The 19,484-nt window shown below is 31.0% G+C and overlaps 1 protein-coding gene across 4 annotated transcripts in view; it reads left to right on the top strand.

Moving 5' to 3' along the window:
* Nucleotides 1–19,484, top strand: part of LOC114327208 (scavenger receptor class B member 1) — a 633,383-nt gene that overhangs the window by 569,973 nt on the left and 43,926 nt on the right. For all 4 annotated transcript variants that reach the window (XM_028275754.2, XM_028275763.2, XM_028275773.2 and 1 more), the window contains one exon: nucleotides 1,976–2,114. In XM_028275754.2, coding sequence (XP_028131555.1) covers nucleotides 1,976–2,114 — 139 coding nt within the window. The remainder of the gene's footprint in view (nucleotides 1–1,975; nucleotides 2,115–19,484) is intronic.

Below are 19,484 nucleotides of genomic sequence, written 5' to 3'. Positions count from 1 at the left end.
ACTGGCTTCTACACAACAATAAAGGGACGGAAAGGCAAATCCAACTTCCTCAAAATTTCCTTCTTTTGTTAATAGCACTTTGTATATCAGCAATTCACTAAAACAAAATCGTTATGTAGAAAGAGTAAACTTACTTTAATAATTTTTTTTTAAAGATATAGATATTTATTTTGACAAATTTAGGAAATACAAAAAAAAACAAATACACGGCCCCACATAAGAACTATTAATACTAATAATAATCAATCATATTTAGTTCAAACATGGCATTATTTAACCTACACATCTTTGTTTATTTTTTTCTTTTTGTTAGTGAAATATTAATTATTTATCTGCATAATATTAAGTCACACAATACACATTGTTTAGCTAAAACAAGAGGGAAAATACAACCAATATAAAGCATTGAGGCAGACATAATAATATGTAATATTCTTAATTTTTATAATCTAAAAGAGACAGCATACGTAATCATTAAGGAATTTTATTATGGGAAAGTAATATTAGTTTACATCTAAGTCATTTAATACATATTAACTAATTCACGGTTTTCGGCAATAACATTTCTTAACCATAAACATATATTTCTTTTAGACTAACTGATTTCTTTATCTCAAATAAATTAACAGAACACATCCTCAGCGTTGCACCCGCCATGTTTTATATATCGTTGTATTGTATATTTTTATAGAAAACGATACATTCAAGAAACCTATTATAGTTGATACATAAGTATACACATTTTTAAAAAGGTACTTACATGTATGAAGTTTTACCATTTCTGGAAGGCCCCGCAGTTGGTTAATAACTCCTTTCTTAATATTGTTCTGAAGCTATATATTATATCATTCTGTCCCAGCTTTAAATTGTGGCATATTTCCCAGTTAGAATAATAAGCTCCTTTATTTCAGAGTCGTCCATCATTATACCTAAAAAGCATATAAAGATACTATTATGTTTCTCTTTTAACCATTCGGATACGCAACAATATTATTATTACACCTTAAATTACTCAATTTACTTTTATTTAATACCTATATATTGTACGTACCTTCAAAATATCCGTTAATTTTTAAAGAACACTGATAAATCCAAAACCATCTATATGAACATGAACATATCACGCCATCTTGACAAACACTGACGACTAAATCATAAATAGTTAATCTGCGCAATTCTTTTGTGGAAGAAAATCTCTTTGCAAGTAACATTTCGGCATTAATGACAAAGTTTTTATTTTATAACCACAGTTACTACAGAAGGTATTTCTGAAGAATTATTTCTTGTGGTTTAAAATATTTATTTGATTGCAAGAAAATTTCTTGTTCACAAATATAAATATGGATTAACTTAACATTATATTTCTTATACTGCAAAATATTTGTAGTTTTCAGTTTAAGAAATAAAAACTTTAGGATAAGAAAATTAAATGTAACCATTAATGCATTTCTTAGTATTGAAGAAATTATCTGTACGAAATTATTGAGTTATACTGCAAAATATTTGTAGTTTTCAATTTAAGAAATAAAAACTTTAGAATAAGAAAATTAAATGTAACCATTAATGCATTTCTTAGTATTGAAGAAATTATCTGTAAGAAATTATTGAGTTGTGTTTAAAAAACTCGTTTCTTTATATGTGAACCGGCATGTTTAAGTTAATAGGATATGTTATCTTTTAAGAAATATTGCTCAAAGAAATCGGTGTTTTAGGAGAAAAGAAATTGTTCTCTCGGTGCAGAATCTTGATTTTTTTAAAATTGTAGCTCGACAAAATAATAAGAAATGTGACATTTTCAGCTCCCGGAAAGTCTGAAAATCCCGGAAAATCAATTAATAAAATTTTCTCAAAAAAAATTTGAATTGTACCATTATTATAATTATAATAAATATTTCAATTTTATTGATTAATGATTAATGTATTATTTTTATAAATATATCTTTCTTATCATTCTATATTCTATGTTCTTTTACAGAGAGGAGATGGAGAAAGTCAATATCCAGTTCCACGATAATGGCACGGTATCATTTCAACACAAGAAAATTTTACAATTCGTTCCTGAGTTGTCTGTAAATAAGAATCAAAAAATTACAGTACCAAACATTCCACTATTAGTAAGTACCAGTAAAAAACAGTATTTAATAAAAAAATCCTAAATTTTAAATTTATTCATAAAGGATGTATGTAGTTCTGAAGCTATTTTCTTGTGGCATTTTTACAATTTTAACTATTTAGAATGGGAAATAAGCCACAATATTATTAAAAAATGATTTTTATTAACGTTTCGACGCCCAAATCGGGTGCCGTTGTCAAAATACAAAATACTATTAATATAAACAAAAATGTTGTTGCTTAGTAAAAAAATTCTTCTAATAATTTATTTAATTTGACTCATTTATATCGGCAATTCAGATACATATGATGATACATTTTAAAGTAGAAGACTTTAAAATGATATTGCCAATATTTATGAGTTGCGTTCCTGGGACGACTTTACTGAAAGATAGTTCATTCGATTACATGAAATCAACCCCAACTCAAGAATATCCGTCACAAAAAATCATAGCATGTGATCTGTCTTTAAAAAGACAACCACATGTAACGGTGACATTAAAATTCTCGCGTTAGAGATCTCATAGTAAATCACGAGGGAAAACCAGGAAAAACCTCGTGATACTATCCCGACATCGTAAGTATTTGGTCTTACATTTAATTTACTCTCAAAATTAATACCAAATTCTGACTTTACTATAATTTTGTTTAAATTATAAATAATATCAATAATACATGGGTATATAAGTAATACTAAAATATAAAATATGTACTAACTCGACTATTGACTTACTAATTGTGGTATTTTCTTTCTATTGACTTCCTCTTTCAGTATGGGTATCCACATCCTACTGCATTCCACCGAGGAATTTGCGACACAATTGGTTTCGTTTAGCATAATTAGAGCCGCTTCTTTGATTTTTCTCTTTTTACTGTCTGTTTCTTTCAGGACTATACTTGAATCTCTCCACTGAACTCTATGTTCATTATCCCATGCGTGTTGACATATTTGAGATCTATCAAATTCTCTATTTTTAATATAAGATTGATGTTCACTTATTCTAACGTTTAATGGTCTTGATGTTTCACCTATATAAAACTGTTCGCATTCACAAGGTATTTTATAAATACAATTCTTTGTCCTTTCTTGTTCATTGTTAGGTTTAGTTTTAGATAGAATAGATCTCAATGTGTTGGTTGTTTTGAATGTTGTTGAAATGTTGAATTTATTTCCTATTGTTTTAAGTTTCTCGGATAGTCCTTTTATGTATGGTATTGATATTTTCCTCGTATTATTTCTTGTGAATGTTGTAGGATCCCGTTCTATGTTGTTCTGTTCCATTCGATCCAATCTTGACAATTCCTTATTTATAAACGATAAAGGATAATCATTTTTTAATAAAACAGATGTTAAGAATTGTTTTTCTTCTAAAAAGGAATTTTCGTTAGAACAAGTAATTTTGGCTCTATCATATAAGGATTTTATGATTCCCTTTTTAACGTTGATGTTGTGATTTGATTTGTAATTGAGATATCTGTTGGTATGTGTTGGTTTTCTATACACTTGAGTCTCATATCCAGTATCCTTCTTTAAGACTAAAACATCGAGGAAAGGCAGGGTGTTATTATATTCCTTTTCCATTGTAAATTTTATTGTCTCTTCTTGATCTACTTGTTCTAACGAAAATTCCTTTTTAGAAGAAAAACAATTCTTAACATCTGTTTTATTAAAAAATGATTATCCTTTATCGTTTATAAATAAGGAATTGTCAAGATTGGATCGAATGGAACAGAACAACATAGAACGGGATCCTACAACATTCACAAGAAATAATACGAGGAAAATATCAATACCATACATAAAAGGACTATCCGAGAAACTTAAAACAATAGGAAATAAATTCAACATTTCAACAACATTCAAAACAACCAACACATTGAGATCTATTCTATCTAAAACTAAACCTAACAATGAACAAGAAAGGACAAAGAATTGTATTTATAAAATACCTTGTGAATGCGAACAGTTTTATATAGGTGAAACATCAAGACCATTAAACGTTAGAATAAGTGAACATCAATCTTATATTAAAAATAGAGAATTTGATAGATCTCAAATATGTCAACACGCATGGGATAATGAACATAGAGTTCAGTGGAGAGATTCAAGTATAGTCCTGAAAGAAACAGACAGTAAAAAGAGAAAAATCAAAGAAGCGGCTCTAATTATGCTAAACGAAACCAATTGTGTCGCAAATTCCTCGGTGGAATGCAGTAGGATGTGGATACCCATACTGAAAGAGGAAGTCAATAGAAAGAAAATACCACAATTAGTAAGTCAATAGTCGAGTTAGTACATATTTTATATTTTAGTATTACTTATATACCCATGTATTATTGATATTATTTATAATTTAAACAAAATTATAGTAAAGTCAGAATTTGATATTAATTTTGAGAGTAAATTAAATGTAAGACCAAATACTTACGATGTCGGGATAGTATCACGAGGTTTTTCCTGGTTTTCCCTCGTGATTTACTATGAGATCTCTAACGCGAGAATTTTAATGTCACCGTTGCATGTGGTTGTCTTTTTAAAGACAGATCACATGCTATGATTTTTTGTGACGGATATTCTTGAGTTGGGGTTGATTTCATGTAATCGAATGAACTATCTTTCAGTAAAGTCGTCCCAGGAACGCAACTCATAAATATTGGCAATATCATTTTAAAGTCTTCTACTTTAAAATGTATCATATGTATCTGAATTGCCGATATAAATGAGTCAAATGAAATAAATTATTAGAAGAATTTTTTTACTAAGCAACAACATTTTTGTTTATATTAATAGTATTTTGTATTTTGACAACGGCACCCGATTTGGGCGTCGAAACGTTAATAAAAATCATTTTTTAATAATATTGTGGCTTATTTCCCATTCTAAATAGTTAAAGGATGTATGTAAATGTCTATAATAAAGTGTTTACGAAATACCACATAGTGCCATAGTCATGGCCACTTTTAGGCTGATGGAGCATAGTTCAGAGAAATAAGGGATTCCCGTGACTTTGACCCGGCCAGATATTGTATCTGACGGTTTTCTTGTGAACCTCGATTAATCAAACATCTACGTTTCCTATAGTGGATTTGGTGCACTTTTTAAATTATTAATAATTTACAAATAATGAACACACGTCCTCATCTGGTCAATACAATCAAAATTAGAAAGACGTCATATCTAGAACTAGTGTTGCCCAAATGCAAGACCAAGACGAGACTTAGACAGTCTTGGTCTTGATCTTGCGTCAGTACATCTGGTCTTGGTCTTGGTCTTGGTATTGCGCTCCCGATCTTGGTCTTGGTCTTGCAGCAAGAGTCTTGCAAGTCTCGCAGACTCGCAGTTGCCCATTAGCCTATTGCATATCTTATAACAACGTAACGGAGAGGTACATTTTAAGCTTGAATATCACAGCCATAGTAAAGACTAGCCAAATTAATAAATATCTAAACAACTGACACCGGGTGTGGTTTGAACCCACGATCTGAGTGATACCTGGCTTTGTTCTAACTAACTAAAGTTAAAACTACCTCTTAAAACCCACAAAATTTTATTTGCATATCTCAACCGGTTTTAGAGCAATAAATAAATCGTCAGTTTGTAAGAAAAATTTCGACCCCCCAATTTGGGAAACGAAGCATTTATAAAGTAAACGTTTATGAAGCAAGCTGTCATTACTTTTTTGTGCAGAATTAGGTACCCATTAAAGTTTGCCATACTTATTTAAAAATATCCCGTATTGATGAAAAACATGGCTAGTTAAAAAAGTACCTAACTTTTTTATTATCCAATATAAGTGAATGAATAAAAATACATAATGCTAAGAAAATATGAGACTATAGTTGGGTTTTAATTTCAGTATGCTATTGCATGCTTGAATAATAAGTTAGCATAATGCTAGAATATACACTTTGATTGGTACACCCGTTTGATTGGTGTCACATTAGGTGAGCTCCACACTCTCGCCGAAGTCGATCGAGGTTCAACAAGTACCAGAGTGTAGACGGCCACCTTGTGCAACTTTGCCTCGCTTTGTTCTACTGCCGTTCTCTGTCGGTCTGGCGCGTCCGACTCAAAGGGATCTTTGTCGGTACCGCACCTCTTGAATGTGTTGCTCGCAAAGTAGAACGAGTGTGTAGAGAGGTACTAGAAAACTAATAATGAAAAAAATTAATGACTTATGTACTTATTAAGTATATTTTCTATTAGCTAAAACGCCGTCTACACTCTCGACGCAGTCGATCGAAGTTAAGCAAGTACGAGAGTGTAGACAGCCACTTCTTGCAACTTTGCCTCGCTTAGTTCTACTTCCGTTTTCTGTCGGTTTCGCGCGTCCGAGTCAAAGGGATCAAAGTCGGTATCGCACCGCTTGAATGTGTTCCTCGCGAAGTAGAACGAGTGTGTAGTGAGGTACTTCGGACTTCGGTCAACTTTGGCGAAGTAACTTCGCCGAGAGTGTGGTGCGTGCTTAAAGTGACACATCTTTAAAAAGTTTGTATACGATATTCGATATTACTGTAGGCGTCGCAACGCAGTAATGTTATGTTATGATTAGAAGACGACTATTCTCAAAAACTGGACAATTCATTTTAGAGCGAAGAAGTCGGCTGCTGGGAAAGCATGTACAAAATATTTTATTTTTACATTATAATAATGACCTCTGAGTACATGTCAAATGTGTCAAGTGTTTTTTTAATGGATATTTTGATTCGCTATGTATGTTTATGGTATTGTTCGTAATGCGCATAAATCCAATTTTTTTTTTTACAATTTTTTTCGTTTCTCATAGAGTATGTAAGAATATAGCCGAATTTATTCACTCCCTAAAACGACCCTCAGTTCTGACTGCAATACGCAAGAGTCTCGCAGGCTTAGTATTGTTCTTGCTTAAGTCTTGCACGGTAAGTCTTGGTCTTGACTCGGTAACAAGACCAAGACTGCAAGACCAAGACCGATTTTGGGCAACACTATCTAGAACACATAATGCGCCATAGAGAATTTAAGCAGCTCCAAGTAATATTAAAAGGCAAAATCGAAGGTAGGTATGGAAAAAGAAAAAATCCTGGCTCCGAAACATCAGAGATTGGACCAACACAACAGGGAGTGACTTAATTCATCAAGCCCAGAACAGAGAGAAATTTGCCATATTGATCGCTAACATCAATAGAGAATCAATCCACTTATTAGAAGGAGAAACAAAAAAAATCGAATTATCGATGGTTTTTCGTGGGTTTTTTTTTTGTCAGTAAATATAGAAACTAATCCCTTAGAGATTCTACCGAAAAATATACAGTTAGATGGGTAAATTTCAGTTCCGTCACTCCTGTCTGCAAGTATCCACAAATACCGTTAGGTGAAATAAGTTTTGTCTATTACAGATCACACAGAAAACACCATAGTATATATTTCTTCCTATTGAAATATTTCTCTATAACAAGAATTATATTTTCAATTTAATTTCATTTTTTCGCTGTAGTACAAGATGAAGTGAATTTCGACTAGTGTGTTTTCGAGACCCTTGTTAAACGATGAGATATTTTTTATACCTTCTCGTATTCCTTATATTTTGATCTTTTGTTACTTCATCTATATTACTTTGTTTTTTCTCTCATTTAATTAGAGACGTGGATTAATGCAAAGTTAATCCAAACGAGGTCCAATGTAGGCCCAAATGTAATTCCAAAGTTAAATCCGAAGTTAATGCAGAGTAAATTCCAACGAATGTTTAAAGTTAATTCCAAAGTTAGTACCAAGTCTATCTCAGGTGATTCCGTTGGAAGTCCCAAGTCAATCTCTAAATGTAAGTTTACCCTCAGCTAAGTATAGAGCCTCTCGTGTATTCAAGAGTTGATTACACGGAAGATCAATGTCTAGTTGATCTGCTCTATACCACAATCTGAATTATTATGATTAGTTTTCTTTCCGTTCTTTATGTTCTTCAAAACAAGCCCATCTCTTTAAATTTCTTGCGGTATCTTCAAGTAATCCTTCTTTATTCCTAGAAAAAAAATTAAATTGTGTTACTTGTGTGTCTGATTTTCATGGAAACTTTTTTATTTCTTTGCTAATATACTCTTTTATTGTTTTTATTTGACGTTCTAGATCTTTTCTCGGTGTTTGCCTGTAAATTATATTATCGTCTATTATTTTTCTCATGATTTTTGATTATTTCTCATTGTCAAATTTAAGTCGCTATTCATACCATACTATATTATAATGTACTATATTATAGTCCATTAAAATGTTACATTTAGGTTGCATTTCTTAGAGGAGTCAATTTTATTTTTTTAATGTGTAAGGGGGTTCAGTAGAAGCTTAAGTTCAAGTTTTTGGCGTCGCCACCCTTGTCCCCCGGCCGCCATATTGGAAAAAGGGGTGCAAAGGGTTTTCGCGCTGTATCTTCTAAACTAGCAATCCTACAGAAAATTTAATTAAACATAAAATGTAGCCAAATTAAATTTTCTACAATTTTATATCTATTACTTTTTATCGTCACGTGACCAACAAAAAAGTTATAAATAAAAATATGAGAAAATTTTGTAAGAAGTTTCTTTTTGGAGGTTATAACTTTTTTTCCGTTCATTTCACAATAAAATAACATCATAGCGATTTTGTAGAGGATTTTTCAATGAACAATTGTCGCTATAAAGTTGTTTAGTTTTATTTACTATCTAGGTTTTGCAGCGCTCAAATCTTGACCAGATTCTCGAATTCTCATAGGAATACAATAAAAAAAATACTTTTCTATCTATATATTGGTCGAGCGGCAGCAATCTTTATGCCGACCAAGAAAATCAAATTTAAGGTGAATGACCAATTTTGGTCTATTTTTATGTTTTCGAGTTCGTTGAATCCGAATATGAAGTTTATTTTTATCTAGATTTGGTGGAACATGTTCAAAAATCAAATTTTATCCAAAAATGCCGAAAACCAATTTTGATGATTTTTCAAATTTACCTCGCTGTATCTTTGGTCGCTGTAAATATTTCCTTTTGAAAATTTTACTGTTTATTCTCTGAAGTATGTAGATAGCAATGGGATTTGTCCTAAATATTTAAACACATTAAAAAAGGAGTTGTTAGTTTTTAAACATTTTGTCATCATATTTCGTTAGTTTCATGTTTACTTAAAAAAGTTGAGTGACAAACTTTCTAGTTTATAATTTTTACCAACACAACAATAAAATATAATTCATGAAGAAGTTTTTTGGAAAATTTTAAGTCAAAATATACAATAGGAAAAAAGTTATGTTACTTCATAAACAAGCGACACACCCCAAAAAACGCTTATATCTCGAGATCTTGACCACGGTGTGGTGAATGGCTAATTTTGATCATACTTTATTATTTTGATAACAAAAATTCGTTTTTTGCTCTTCTTAAGAATTTTGCAATATGCGGTTGCGTCATTCTTCTGAACCGTCAAACAACTTCTTGGGCCGTTTCTATATATGCTTCGGGTTATAAGTTTTATAGTGGGGAGAAAGGTCAAAAACAGATTAATAATAGCATAGGAATGTTAAAATCATAGTAAATTGTATGAATAAAAAAGAATGTGTGTGTACTTTGTACGCACGTAAGAAGTTATACTTCTATTATATGATTTAAACGAAATTAATATACTTTTTATTTATATTTTGTTTAAATATTAAACTAATTTATACTTACTACTTCTCAAACATTTTTATTAGAACAGTGCCAAAAATTAAAATAATAAAAGAATAAAACACACACAAACACATTAAACAAGCCACAAATGATGTCTGAACATTAATTGTCGAAAATTTTTTTAACTAAATACGTATTTTCTGAAAATACAATTATATAATAAATATACTTACAATCATAAAATGTATTAAAAAAAACAAAAAGGAAAGTTTCTATTGGGACTCGAACCAGCGCTGATAAGAGCGGTTGGTATTGGAATTCATTCGCCTTCTCCGCTTAGCCACGGACACTATGTGTCATTATTTACGAAGATCTACTAACTAAACGGATTAAACTTGTGATATTTTGATATTTTGAAAATTGATCAAATTATTTTAATTTTGAATTGAAATGATTTAGAATTGAAAAAATACAACAAAACATAGAGTAAAAAAAACAATATATTAGGTGAATATTGATAGAAATTTTGATGGTAATCAAATTATATAAATAAAAGTATTACATACTATGTATTTTGGCAGATCAAATAGGTAGGTTTATACCCATGATACATTAACAATTATTACCTACCTGTTGCTTTTAAAAACTATTTAAAAGTCACTACAATATTATAAACTTTTTTGTTTCTGTCCTCACAACAATAAAACTAATATATTATACATTTGTTTACCTTTACCTTTACCTCCAAACCACAGCTGCCATATCGGATAATTTTTGACATGTCATTTGAACATCCAATCAGAACAAAGTTATAATGCGCATGCGCCGGGCTGATAGGTTTTAACATATAAAAAATCACCCTCTATCGCCGGTAAAGAAGTATAACTTCAAAAATATATATAGATAGAAAAGTAAGCCTAACTTTTGTTTATATTATATCCCTCTGAGCATTCGAGAATCTGGTCAAGTTTGGAGAGCTGTAACACCTATATAAATAAATAGAATTAAACAAATTTATAGTGGAAATTGTTTGCTGAAAAACCCTCTACAAAACTGCCATAATGTTATTTTATTTTAAAATGAACTGAAAAAAAGTTATAACCTCCAAAAAATCTTGTTAAAAATTTTTTACATATTTTTGTTTATATCTTTTTTGTTGGTCACTTGACGATAAAAAGTAATAGAAATAAAATTATAGAAAATTTAATTTGCTACATTTTATGTTTAATTAGATTTTACGTAGGGTTGGTAGTTTCCGAGATATAGCGCGAAACCCCTTAGCACACCATTTCCAAGATGGCGGCTGGGGGACAAGGGTGGCGACCCCAAAACACATTAAAGAAATAAAATTGACTCCTCTAACAAATGCAAGGTACGGCTTAAAAAATGTAACATTTTAAAGGAGTACTACTCTACTCGTATTTATAAAAATTCCATACTGAACTGTCAAATCTTCTTTTGTTAATAGCGCTATTCAAAAAACGTGTTCTTCCGTTTAAGACTTCAGTTTTAATAACCTTGAACTGTACTTTGCTGTCACGCATATTTTTTTACCAGAATTTATCACGCGAATGACGACAAACTAACATCTTAAGTGAATTTATTAATACTTATTATTTATATTTTTTGTATCAAGCTAAAGACATGAAAATAACAAATAGTCATGGTCACTTCTTTTAGACATAATATGGGGTTCCCGTTCAGAGAAATAAGGGATTCCCGTGACTTTGACCCGGCAGGTATCTATTTTCAGTTTTATGGGCCTCGATAAACCAACCTCTGTTTCTTGTAGTGGATTCGGTTTTTCAATTAATAATTTTATGGGATGCAAATGGTGATCTCTCTGAAGCCTGCCTGTTCTTTGAGTTCTTTGAAGCCTCTTTCAGTTTATGAGCCAGAGCCTTATAAACAATTAAATTGTTTATAACAATTTTTTAACCGCTTGGATCGAAATCCACCCTCGAAATTCGTAATCAGCAGCAAAAAATCCATAAGAAATCGTTGAGTTTGTCCATCAGAATTCAAAAGGACACGGTGACCCCTCTACTACCCCTAGACTAATCCCAATCTTAGTTATTATGATTGCTCTTCCTTCTATTCTTCATATTGTTCAAAATATTGTGCCCATCTCTTTAATTTTCTTGCAGTATCTCCAAGTAATCCTTCTTTATTCCTAGAAAAAAATTTCCCTGTGCTATTTGTGAGTTTGATTGTCTTCATGGTATTTTTTTTTATTTCTTTACTAATATACTGCTCTTTTATTATTTTCCCCGCTGTTTTCCAGCAAATTTTTTTAACTTCTCTTCTTTTTCTCGTGATTTTTGATTAATTCTACCTAATTGTATTTTAATGTATAAAAAACGATACTGTTCGTTGGGAGTTGGAAAAATATGAAGATATGAAGGTTTATTTAGAGAAAATGCAGTAAGAAGTAAACCAGATTGCTGAGAAGATACAGGAAATTGAAAAGGTGGAACAAAATTCTAGAATGCGTTAAAACTCGATAGAGAAAAAGTGGAAGAAAAATTGAAGAAGATAGGATAATGTCAAAAAGGATGAGACCGTGAGAAAGTAATTGTATACAGCTCTAGTGAGAGCAGAATTCAATTTGGCGGGGATTTAATTTAGAAAACGATATCCGATACCTTTCATTAAAATCTTAGAAAACAAATTCCAACATACACTGAACTTCGAAGACTGCAAAGAAATTATAAGAAGCCATCTAAAAAACGGAGCTGCTTTGTGCTTTAAAAGCAAAGAAAATAAGGTGCCTTTATGGAGAGATTTTGAGATAAATTTTTTTATAGTGCAGGTGAAACAGGTTAAAAGCGATCATTGAAGTTGTTAGAATTAATATGCCGTGTACTTATTACAATCGGACAACTCGAAGTAGAACTTGACTGAAAGTACTTTAAAAAGTTTATTTGACCTCGTTACAATCTATGCACGGCCAACCAAACGGGGGCCCCTGCAGGGGCCCTCTTGGCCGGGGGCCCCGGGGCACTGCCCCGGTTGCCCCAATGGTAGTTACGGCCCTGGTGACCCTTCTACTACCCCTAGACTAATCCCAATCTTAGTTATTATGATTACTCTTCCTTATATTCTTCATATTGTTCAAAACATTGTGCCCATCTCTTTAATTTTCTTGCGGTATCTCCCAGTAATCCTTCTTTATTCCTAGAAAAAAATTTCCCTGTGCTATTTGTGAGTTTGATTGTCTTCATGGTATTTCTTTTATTTCTTTACTAATATACTGCTCTTTTATTATTTTTAAATGAGTTTCTACTTTTCTAGATCTTCTCCCGCTGTTTTCCTGCAAATTCTTTTAACTTCTCTTTTTTTTCTCGTGATTTTTGATTATTTCTATCTAATTGTATTTTAATGTATAAAAATTGTATACTGCACTGTCAAATCTTCTTTTGTTAATAGCGCTATTAAAAAAAACATGTTTTTCCGTTTAAGACCCCAGTTTTAATAACCTTGAACTGTACTCTGCTGTCACGCAGATTTTTTTACAAGAATTTATCACGTGAATGACGACAAACTAACATCTTAAGTGAATTTCTTAATATTTATTATATATATATTTTTTGTATCAAGCTAAAGACATGAAAATAACAAATAGTCATGGTCACTTCTTTTAGGCATAATAATATGGGGTTCCCGTTCAGAGAAATAAGAGATTCCCGTGACTTTGACCCGGCAGGTATCTGTTTTCAGTTTTATGGACCTCGATAAACCAAACCTCTGTTTCTTGTAGTGGTAGTGGATTCGGTTTTTCAATTAATAATTTTATGGTATGCAAATGGTGATTGCCTCCCTGAAGCCTGCCAGTTCTTTGGGTTGTTAGAAATCAAGTATTTTATTGAAAACTTAGTGCACAGATATTTACAAAACCCACAAATTGCATTATTGCTCGACTAGTCCAGGGTAATTAGTGGAGTCACTAAAGGTGGATATGAGCTATTACCTCCAATTTCGTTGAACCTCCATCGATTTGCATGAAAATTGGTGAGTGCTTAGAGGATATCTCAAGGAACAAAGGTGACATGGTACCAACTTGCGCTTTTACCCTGGGGGTGGATGCCACCCCTTCTCTGGGGTGAAAATTATTTTATTAAAAATAACCCCATAATTCGATAGAGGGACAAATTTCAAGCAAAATTTGTTATATAAAGTTATTAAATTAAATCAAAACTTTTTGAGTTATCAAAGATCAAAGATTTTAATTTTTCTTGAGAAAAATGCATGTTTTTAACCAATTTTTCATGAATAACTCAATAAGTGTAAGTTTTTACAAAAAAGTTATTATTATCAAAATTGAAGCTAATAAAAAATTAAATAAACTCCTTACTACAAGAACCTTTTAGTTTTAACTAAAAGTGAGTTATAGGTAATTGAATGTATATTTTTTTCGGCGAGTAAAAAACTCTTAAGTATTCAAGCTGAAATAACGGGAAATTGATGCATTTTATAGCATAAACTTATTAAATATTTGTCAAAGTACTTAAAAATATCTATCAAATGAGCACCCGAACATGTTGATAGCGTTAAAATTTATGGTCCAAAATTTTTTCGAAATTTATCTTTTAAACATTTTTCAAAAAAATGTTATTGTTTTTTTTTAATAACTCCGTTCGTGTTTACGATATCAGGTTCATCTAAAAACTATTTGAAAGATAATTCCAAGTGCTATTTAAGCACGTTGAACCTAATCTTTTAAACCCCTTACTTTTTTTGAAATAAAAGGTTAAATGACCCCAGTTGCATGGTTCCCGCAGCAAAATTTAAGATTTAAACGTTTCTATCTCGCTTATTTTTTACCCTATAAAAATAGTAAAACAGATAAAATATTTGGCACAGAAAAAACTAAAATTTGGTTATATCTAATTTTTTACCTACATTGAGTATTTTTGGAGTTATTATCAAAAGAATATGAGAATGACAATAATTTTAAAATTACGATTTTTTAAATTATACAGTCGGAAAAATGAATACCCATGAACGAACATATAAAACACGCTGTATTTTCCTGTCACCGTGTCACAAAGAAAATTGTCCAGTGCAAGTACATGTAACATTAATTAATACATGTACTTGCGCTGGCCAATTTTTTGTGTGACACGGTGAGAAGAAAATACAGCGTGTTTTATATGTTCGTTTATGGGTATTCTTTCATTTTTCCTACTGTATCTTTTTTTGAAAAATATGCATTCTAAACCGGTCAAAATGATGTAAAACATTACTTATGCTAATATAAAGAAGTTCTTGTAAGGATTACTATAAATTTTAATTTTTGTGGAAATGGCGTATGTTTTATTTTCCACTTTTTCCTAAAAAATTCGAAACGGTTCTTTTATTTTCATTATAACTTGCTTAATTTTGACGCTATTACCTTGTTCTCAACCTCATTTGACAGGTATTCTGAAGTACTTTGGCAAATGTTTAGCAGGAATATTTTAAACATTGCATGATTTTCCCGTTATTTAAGCTTGAATACTTGGGTTTGAGTACTCGTCGAAAAAAATACACATTCAATTGCCAATAACTCACTTTGAACTAACATTAGTTTAGTTCTTTATGTGAGGAATGTATTCAATTTTTTATTATCTTCAATTTCAGTAATTATAACTTTCTTGTAAAAGCTTAAAGTTTTTGATTTATACGTGAAAAACCGATTTAAAACATGTATTTTTTTACGAAAAAATAAAATCTTTGGTCTTTAATAACTCAAAAAGTGTTGATTTATTTTAATAACTTTATATAACAAATTTTGCTTATAATTTGTCCCTCTATTGACTTATGGTATTATTTTTAATAAAATAATTTTCACCCCCGAGAAGGGATAGCATCCACCCCCAGGGTAAAAACGCAAGTTGGCATCATGTCACCTTTGCTCCTTGAGGTATCCTCTAATTACTCACCAATTTTCATGAAAATCGATGAAGGTTTAACGAAATCGGAGGTGAAAACCTTCAGTGACTGCACTAAATAAGAATTTTCTCGGGGCACTCAAAGATCCAGGTAGCTGACTACTTTTTTAGTTATTATAGACCTATAGGAAGAAAATCTACTTGTTTCCTGCCTAGAGTTCGCGTTCGTTTTTTAATTATTAACAATTTAGTGCAAAAATCGCGATTTTTTTGATTTTTTGCACCCCATTCAAAAGATAAATAGTTGACATAAAATTACAAAATTTAGTTTTTTAGAACATTAAAAAACCTTCAAAATGCCGATTTTTGAAAGTTAAAAAGTTAATTTGTTGCTACGCAAACCGCAAAATCGTTAAAAAGTAAAAATCGTTATTTGTTAATAACTTTTACTAAAACTACTTTAGAACTTTAGTGTTTCACCCGAAGTTGAGTATTGGCGTACTTCAAATCTTTACAATTTGAGACCAATCCATTAATTAGTTTAAGAGTTATTCTATTTGTTTATCCCAGAGACCTTCGTTTTGCAATAAAATAAGGCAGAAAATAATGAAGATAGAGCAATTCTGAGTATGCCAAATAAAAGTAAAAGAGTGATAGTATCAAAATGTATTAAAAAAATATAAAAAATAATCAATATAGTAAAAATCCGAATGCCAATTTTTTGAAATTTTGTAGTTTTTTAAACATTTAGAATAACTTTAAAAATGTTGTCCGTAGAAACACTCTTTTTATATATGTATTCAAAAAGATAGTATTTTAACACGAATTTTCAAATAAAAAAATTTAGCCTGGGTTCATTTGGGACAAAGTTAGCCCTATGTTTTTTTTTAATTCACAGCTAATTTGTTTATAATAATTAAGGAATCTCATTAATGCCATTTTAAAGAATAGGATTTCTATTTTTTCTTAAAAAATTTGCACAAACATTGTAGCTTCACAGCACCCTCTACGATTTTTCAAAAATGTAGTTCAAACGATTACTAGAGGGAACCTACAAGTCCACCGAGTTAATACCGAAAAAGCAATTTCAAACGAATATAATTTTCTGTATCTCCGGATTAACTCAATGGATTTTAATCTTTCTTTTTTAATTTGCATGTAATTTCTACGTACATTACAAATATGCAATTTGTTTATAAATTTATTAATTAATAAACAGTCTAATTTGTTTAAACAATTCTTGAAAAAATATTTTTTTTACAAAGATCTATTTTTTTAATCATAGTATCATTAATGATCATAGAAAAAGTTAAAGTACACTTTAATAAATAAATGATTTTTATTAGATAATTATTTATTAAAGATAATTTATTTATTAAAGTATACCTTAACTTTTTCTATGATTAATAACGATAGTATGATTAAAATCATGGATTTTTGGGAAAATATTATTTTTTCAAAAATTGTTTAAACAAATTAGACACTTTTTAAAATGTCACTTATAAATGTTTAAATTGTAAAAATTATTGTAAAAATGGATAAAACACCTTCAAAAAGTCATGATAATTCACATAGAAAACGAAGTCCACCAAAAGAATCTCATCAGTAATTTTTCGGAATCCTTTCTTCAATTTTATGAGTTTCGTAGATTCCATACACAAAATTTAACAGTAAATGAATTAGTGAGAAGAGCAGCCCAAATTTGAAGACAGATGAGCGAAAATATTTGATTCCTTTTTGTAAACTTGAAGATAAATTAATGTAGTTTAATATAATCAAAATTTAACCCTCACGCACAAGTTGTAGTCCATGTGACAAACAACTTCAGTGAGGAACTGGGTTTATTTATAATGTTATTATTTGCTACAAATAAACTCTATTATTATTATTACTTTATTAATTAATAAATATCTAGACAAATTGCATATTTGTAAGGTACAGAAAAATTACATACGTTTTAAAAAAGGAACGATCAAAATATATTCAGTAGATCCCGAGATATAGAAAATGATAGTAGTTTTAAGTTGCCTTTTTTAGTTTTTGAACTCGTGCATTTGTCGGCTCCCAGCTCCCCCTTCACTTACTACGACTAGTCACCAATTGAACTACAATACTACAATTTAAAAAATTCGTATAAAATACCAGCTTTTCTAATATGTATAATGATTTTTTCTACAGACAATATTTTTAAAGTTATTCTAAATGTTTATAAACTACAAACTTTCACAAATTTGTCATTAGGATTTTTGACTATACAGTGGAACCCCGATAAGTCGGCCCCCGATAACCCGGAAGTCCGGCTAACCCGGACCGATTTTCATCAGACAAAAATTTAACAAATAAACAATTTAACAATTTTATCAAATGAAAATGTATGTAGGCCAAATAATATTTCAGAGATAATGTGTATTTGTGTAATTTGAACACATAAGTACAATAGTAAAAATGATTCATGCACACGGCGGCAGCCAGAGCGACCGTCTCAGCTTATCGGAAAGAACAGACACCTGTCTGTATTCCTTTTTCTTTATTTATGTCAAACTGTCTTAGCATTGTTTAAAAAAGACGTGACTATTTAAAAATTCTTGTATTGTGTGTAGTACAGCCTATTAATCACTTCCGTTCTGTAATGTAATCGTGCTTCAGATTGTGTTTGCTTTGTCTACGTAATGGTAACAAAACGTAAAAATGTTGCAGTGACAATGGAAAAGAAACTAGAAACATTAGGTAGGATTGATAAAGACGAATCTTTAAAATAAATTTATTGCAGCATCATAATATGATATTATGCTACCATAGGTCTGGATCCCGCGTATGAAAAAAAAGTTGATTAATAGCAAGCTAAAAATTTATTAATAGCTTAAGGGTGTCTAGTCGGATAAACTTTGATATATGAGAACACTGGAACAGGGGCAGTTTTAATTGTGGAACAGGTCAAAAATTTGGAACGCTCACTCAAACGAAAATGGCACATTCGTTTTGTCCGACAGAACAGACATAAACTCTCCGAACAGAGATTAAACTCTCATGCAAAAATCAGACTGCTATTTATCACCTGTCATAATTCCTGTCATTTGACATATTCTACATGTTCCACTCATTAAAACGCCAATTTGGTGATAAATAGCAGTCTGATTTTTGCATGAGAGTTTAATCTCTGTTCGGAGAGTTTAAGTCTGTTCTGTCGGAAAAAATACATGTGCCGTTTTCGTGGTCTGACCGTTCCAAATTTTTAACCTGTTCCACAGTTAAAACTTCCCCTGTTCCAGTGTTCCCATATATTAATGTTTATCCGACTAGACACCCTTAAGCTAATAACAAATTTTCAGCTTGCTATTTATCAATTTTTTTTTGTACGCAGGATCCAGACCTACCATATTATGGTGTCGGTACATCTCTACAGTATGACTGAGTTTTTTACCAAGAAATGAACAAAACTCTACACTCTATACAACTATACGTAATTTAGATGTGTACTGTGCATATGTGTTTCATGTTTTTGTAATTGTAATGGAGGTTATTTATTAATTTTTACTATATTCTCCGGCTAACCCGGATTTTCGATAACCCGGATCGGCCGCGGTCCCGATTAATCCGAGTTATCGAGGTTCCACTGTACTACACTTAAGAGCAGATTAATCGACGCACTTGCTGAATTGTACACGTTAGATGTCTCGAATTTCCTAAACCTGTTGTCCGATTCGAGTGATTTTCAACGAAAACTTTTCGTTTATAAATTCGCAAAAGTGTGTGTGTGTTATTGCGTTGCCGCTCCTGCTATATCTAGAGGCCACCTAGCGATGGATTCCTATGTAGTTTTGTCTTCTGAATCCAAATTTGAAAAGGCATTTCGCTATCTCTAACCATCTTCGAGATATTCGACCTCAAAGTCGT

The sequence above is a fragment of the Diabrotica virgifera genome, chromosome 4 (genome assembly GCF_917563875.1).
Source record: "Diabrotica virgifera virgifera chromosome 4, PGI_DIABVI_V3a".
NCBI classification, from domain to species: Eukaryota; Metazoa; Arthropoda; class Insecta; order Coleoptera; family Chrysomelidae; genus Diabrotica; species Diabrotica virgifera.
Note: the sequence above shows the minus strand (reverse complement) of the source record. Positions and strands in the feature narration are given on the sequence as shown.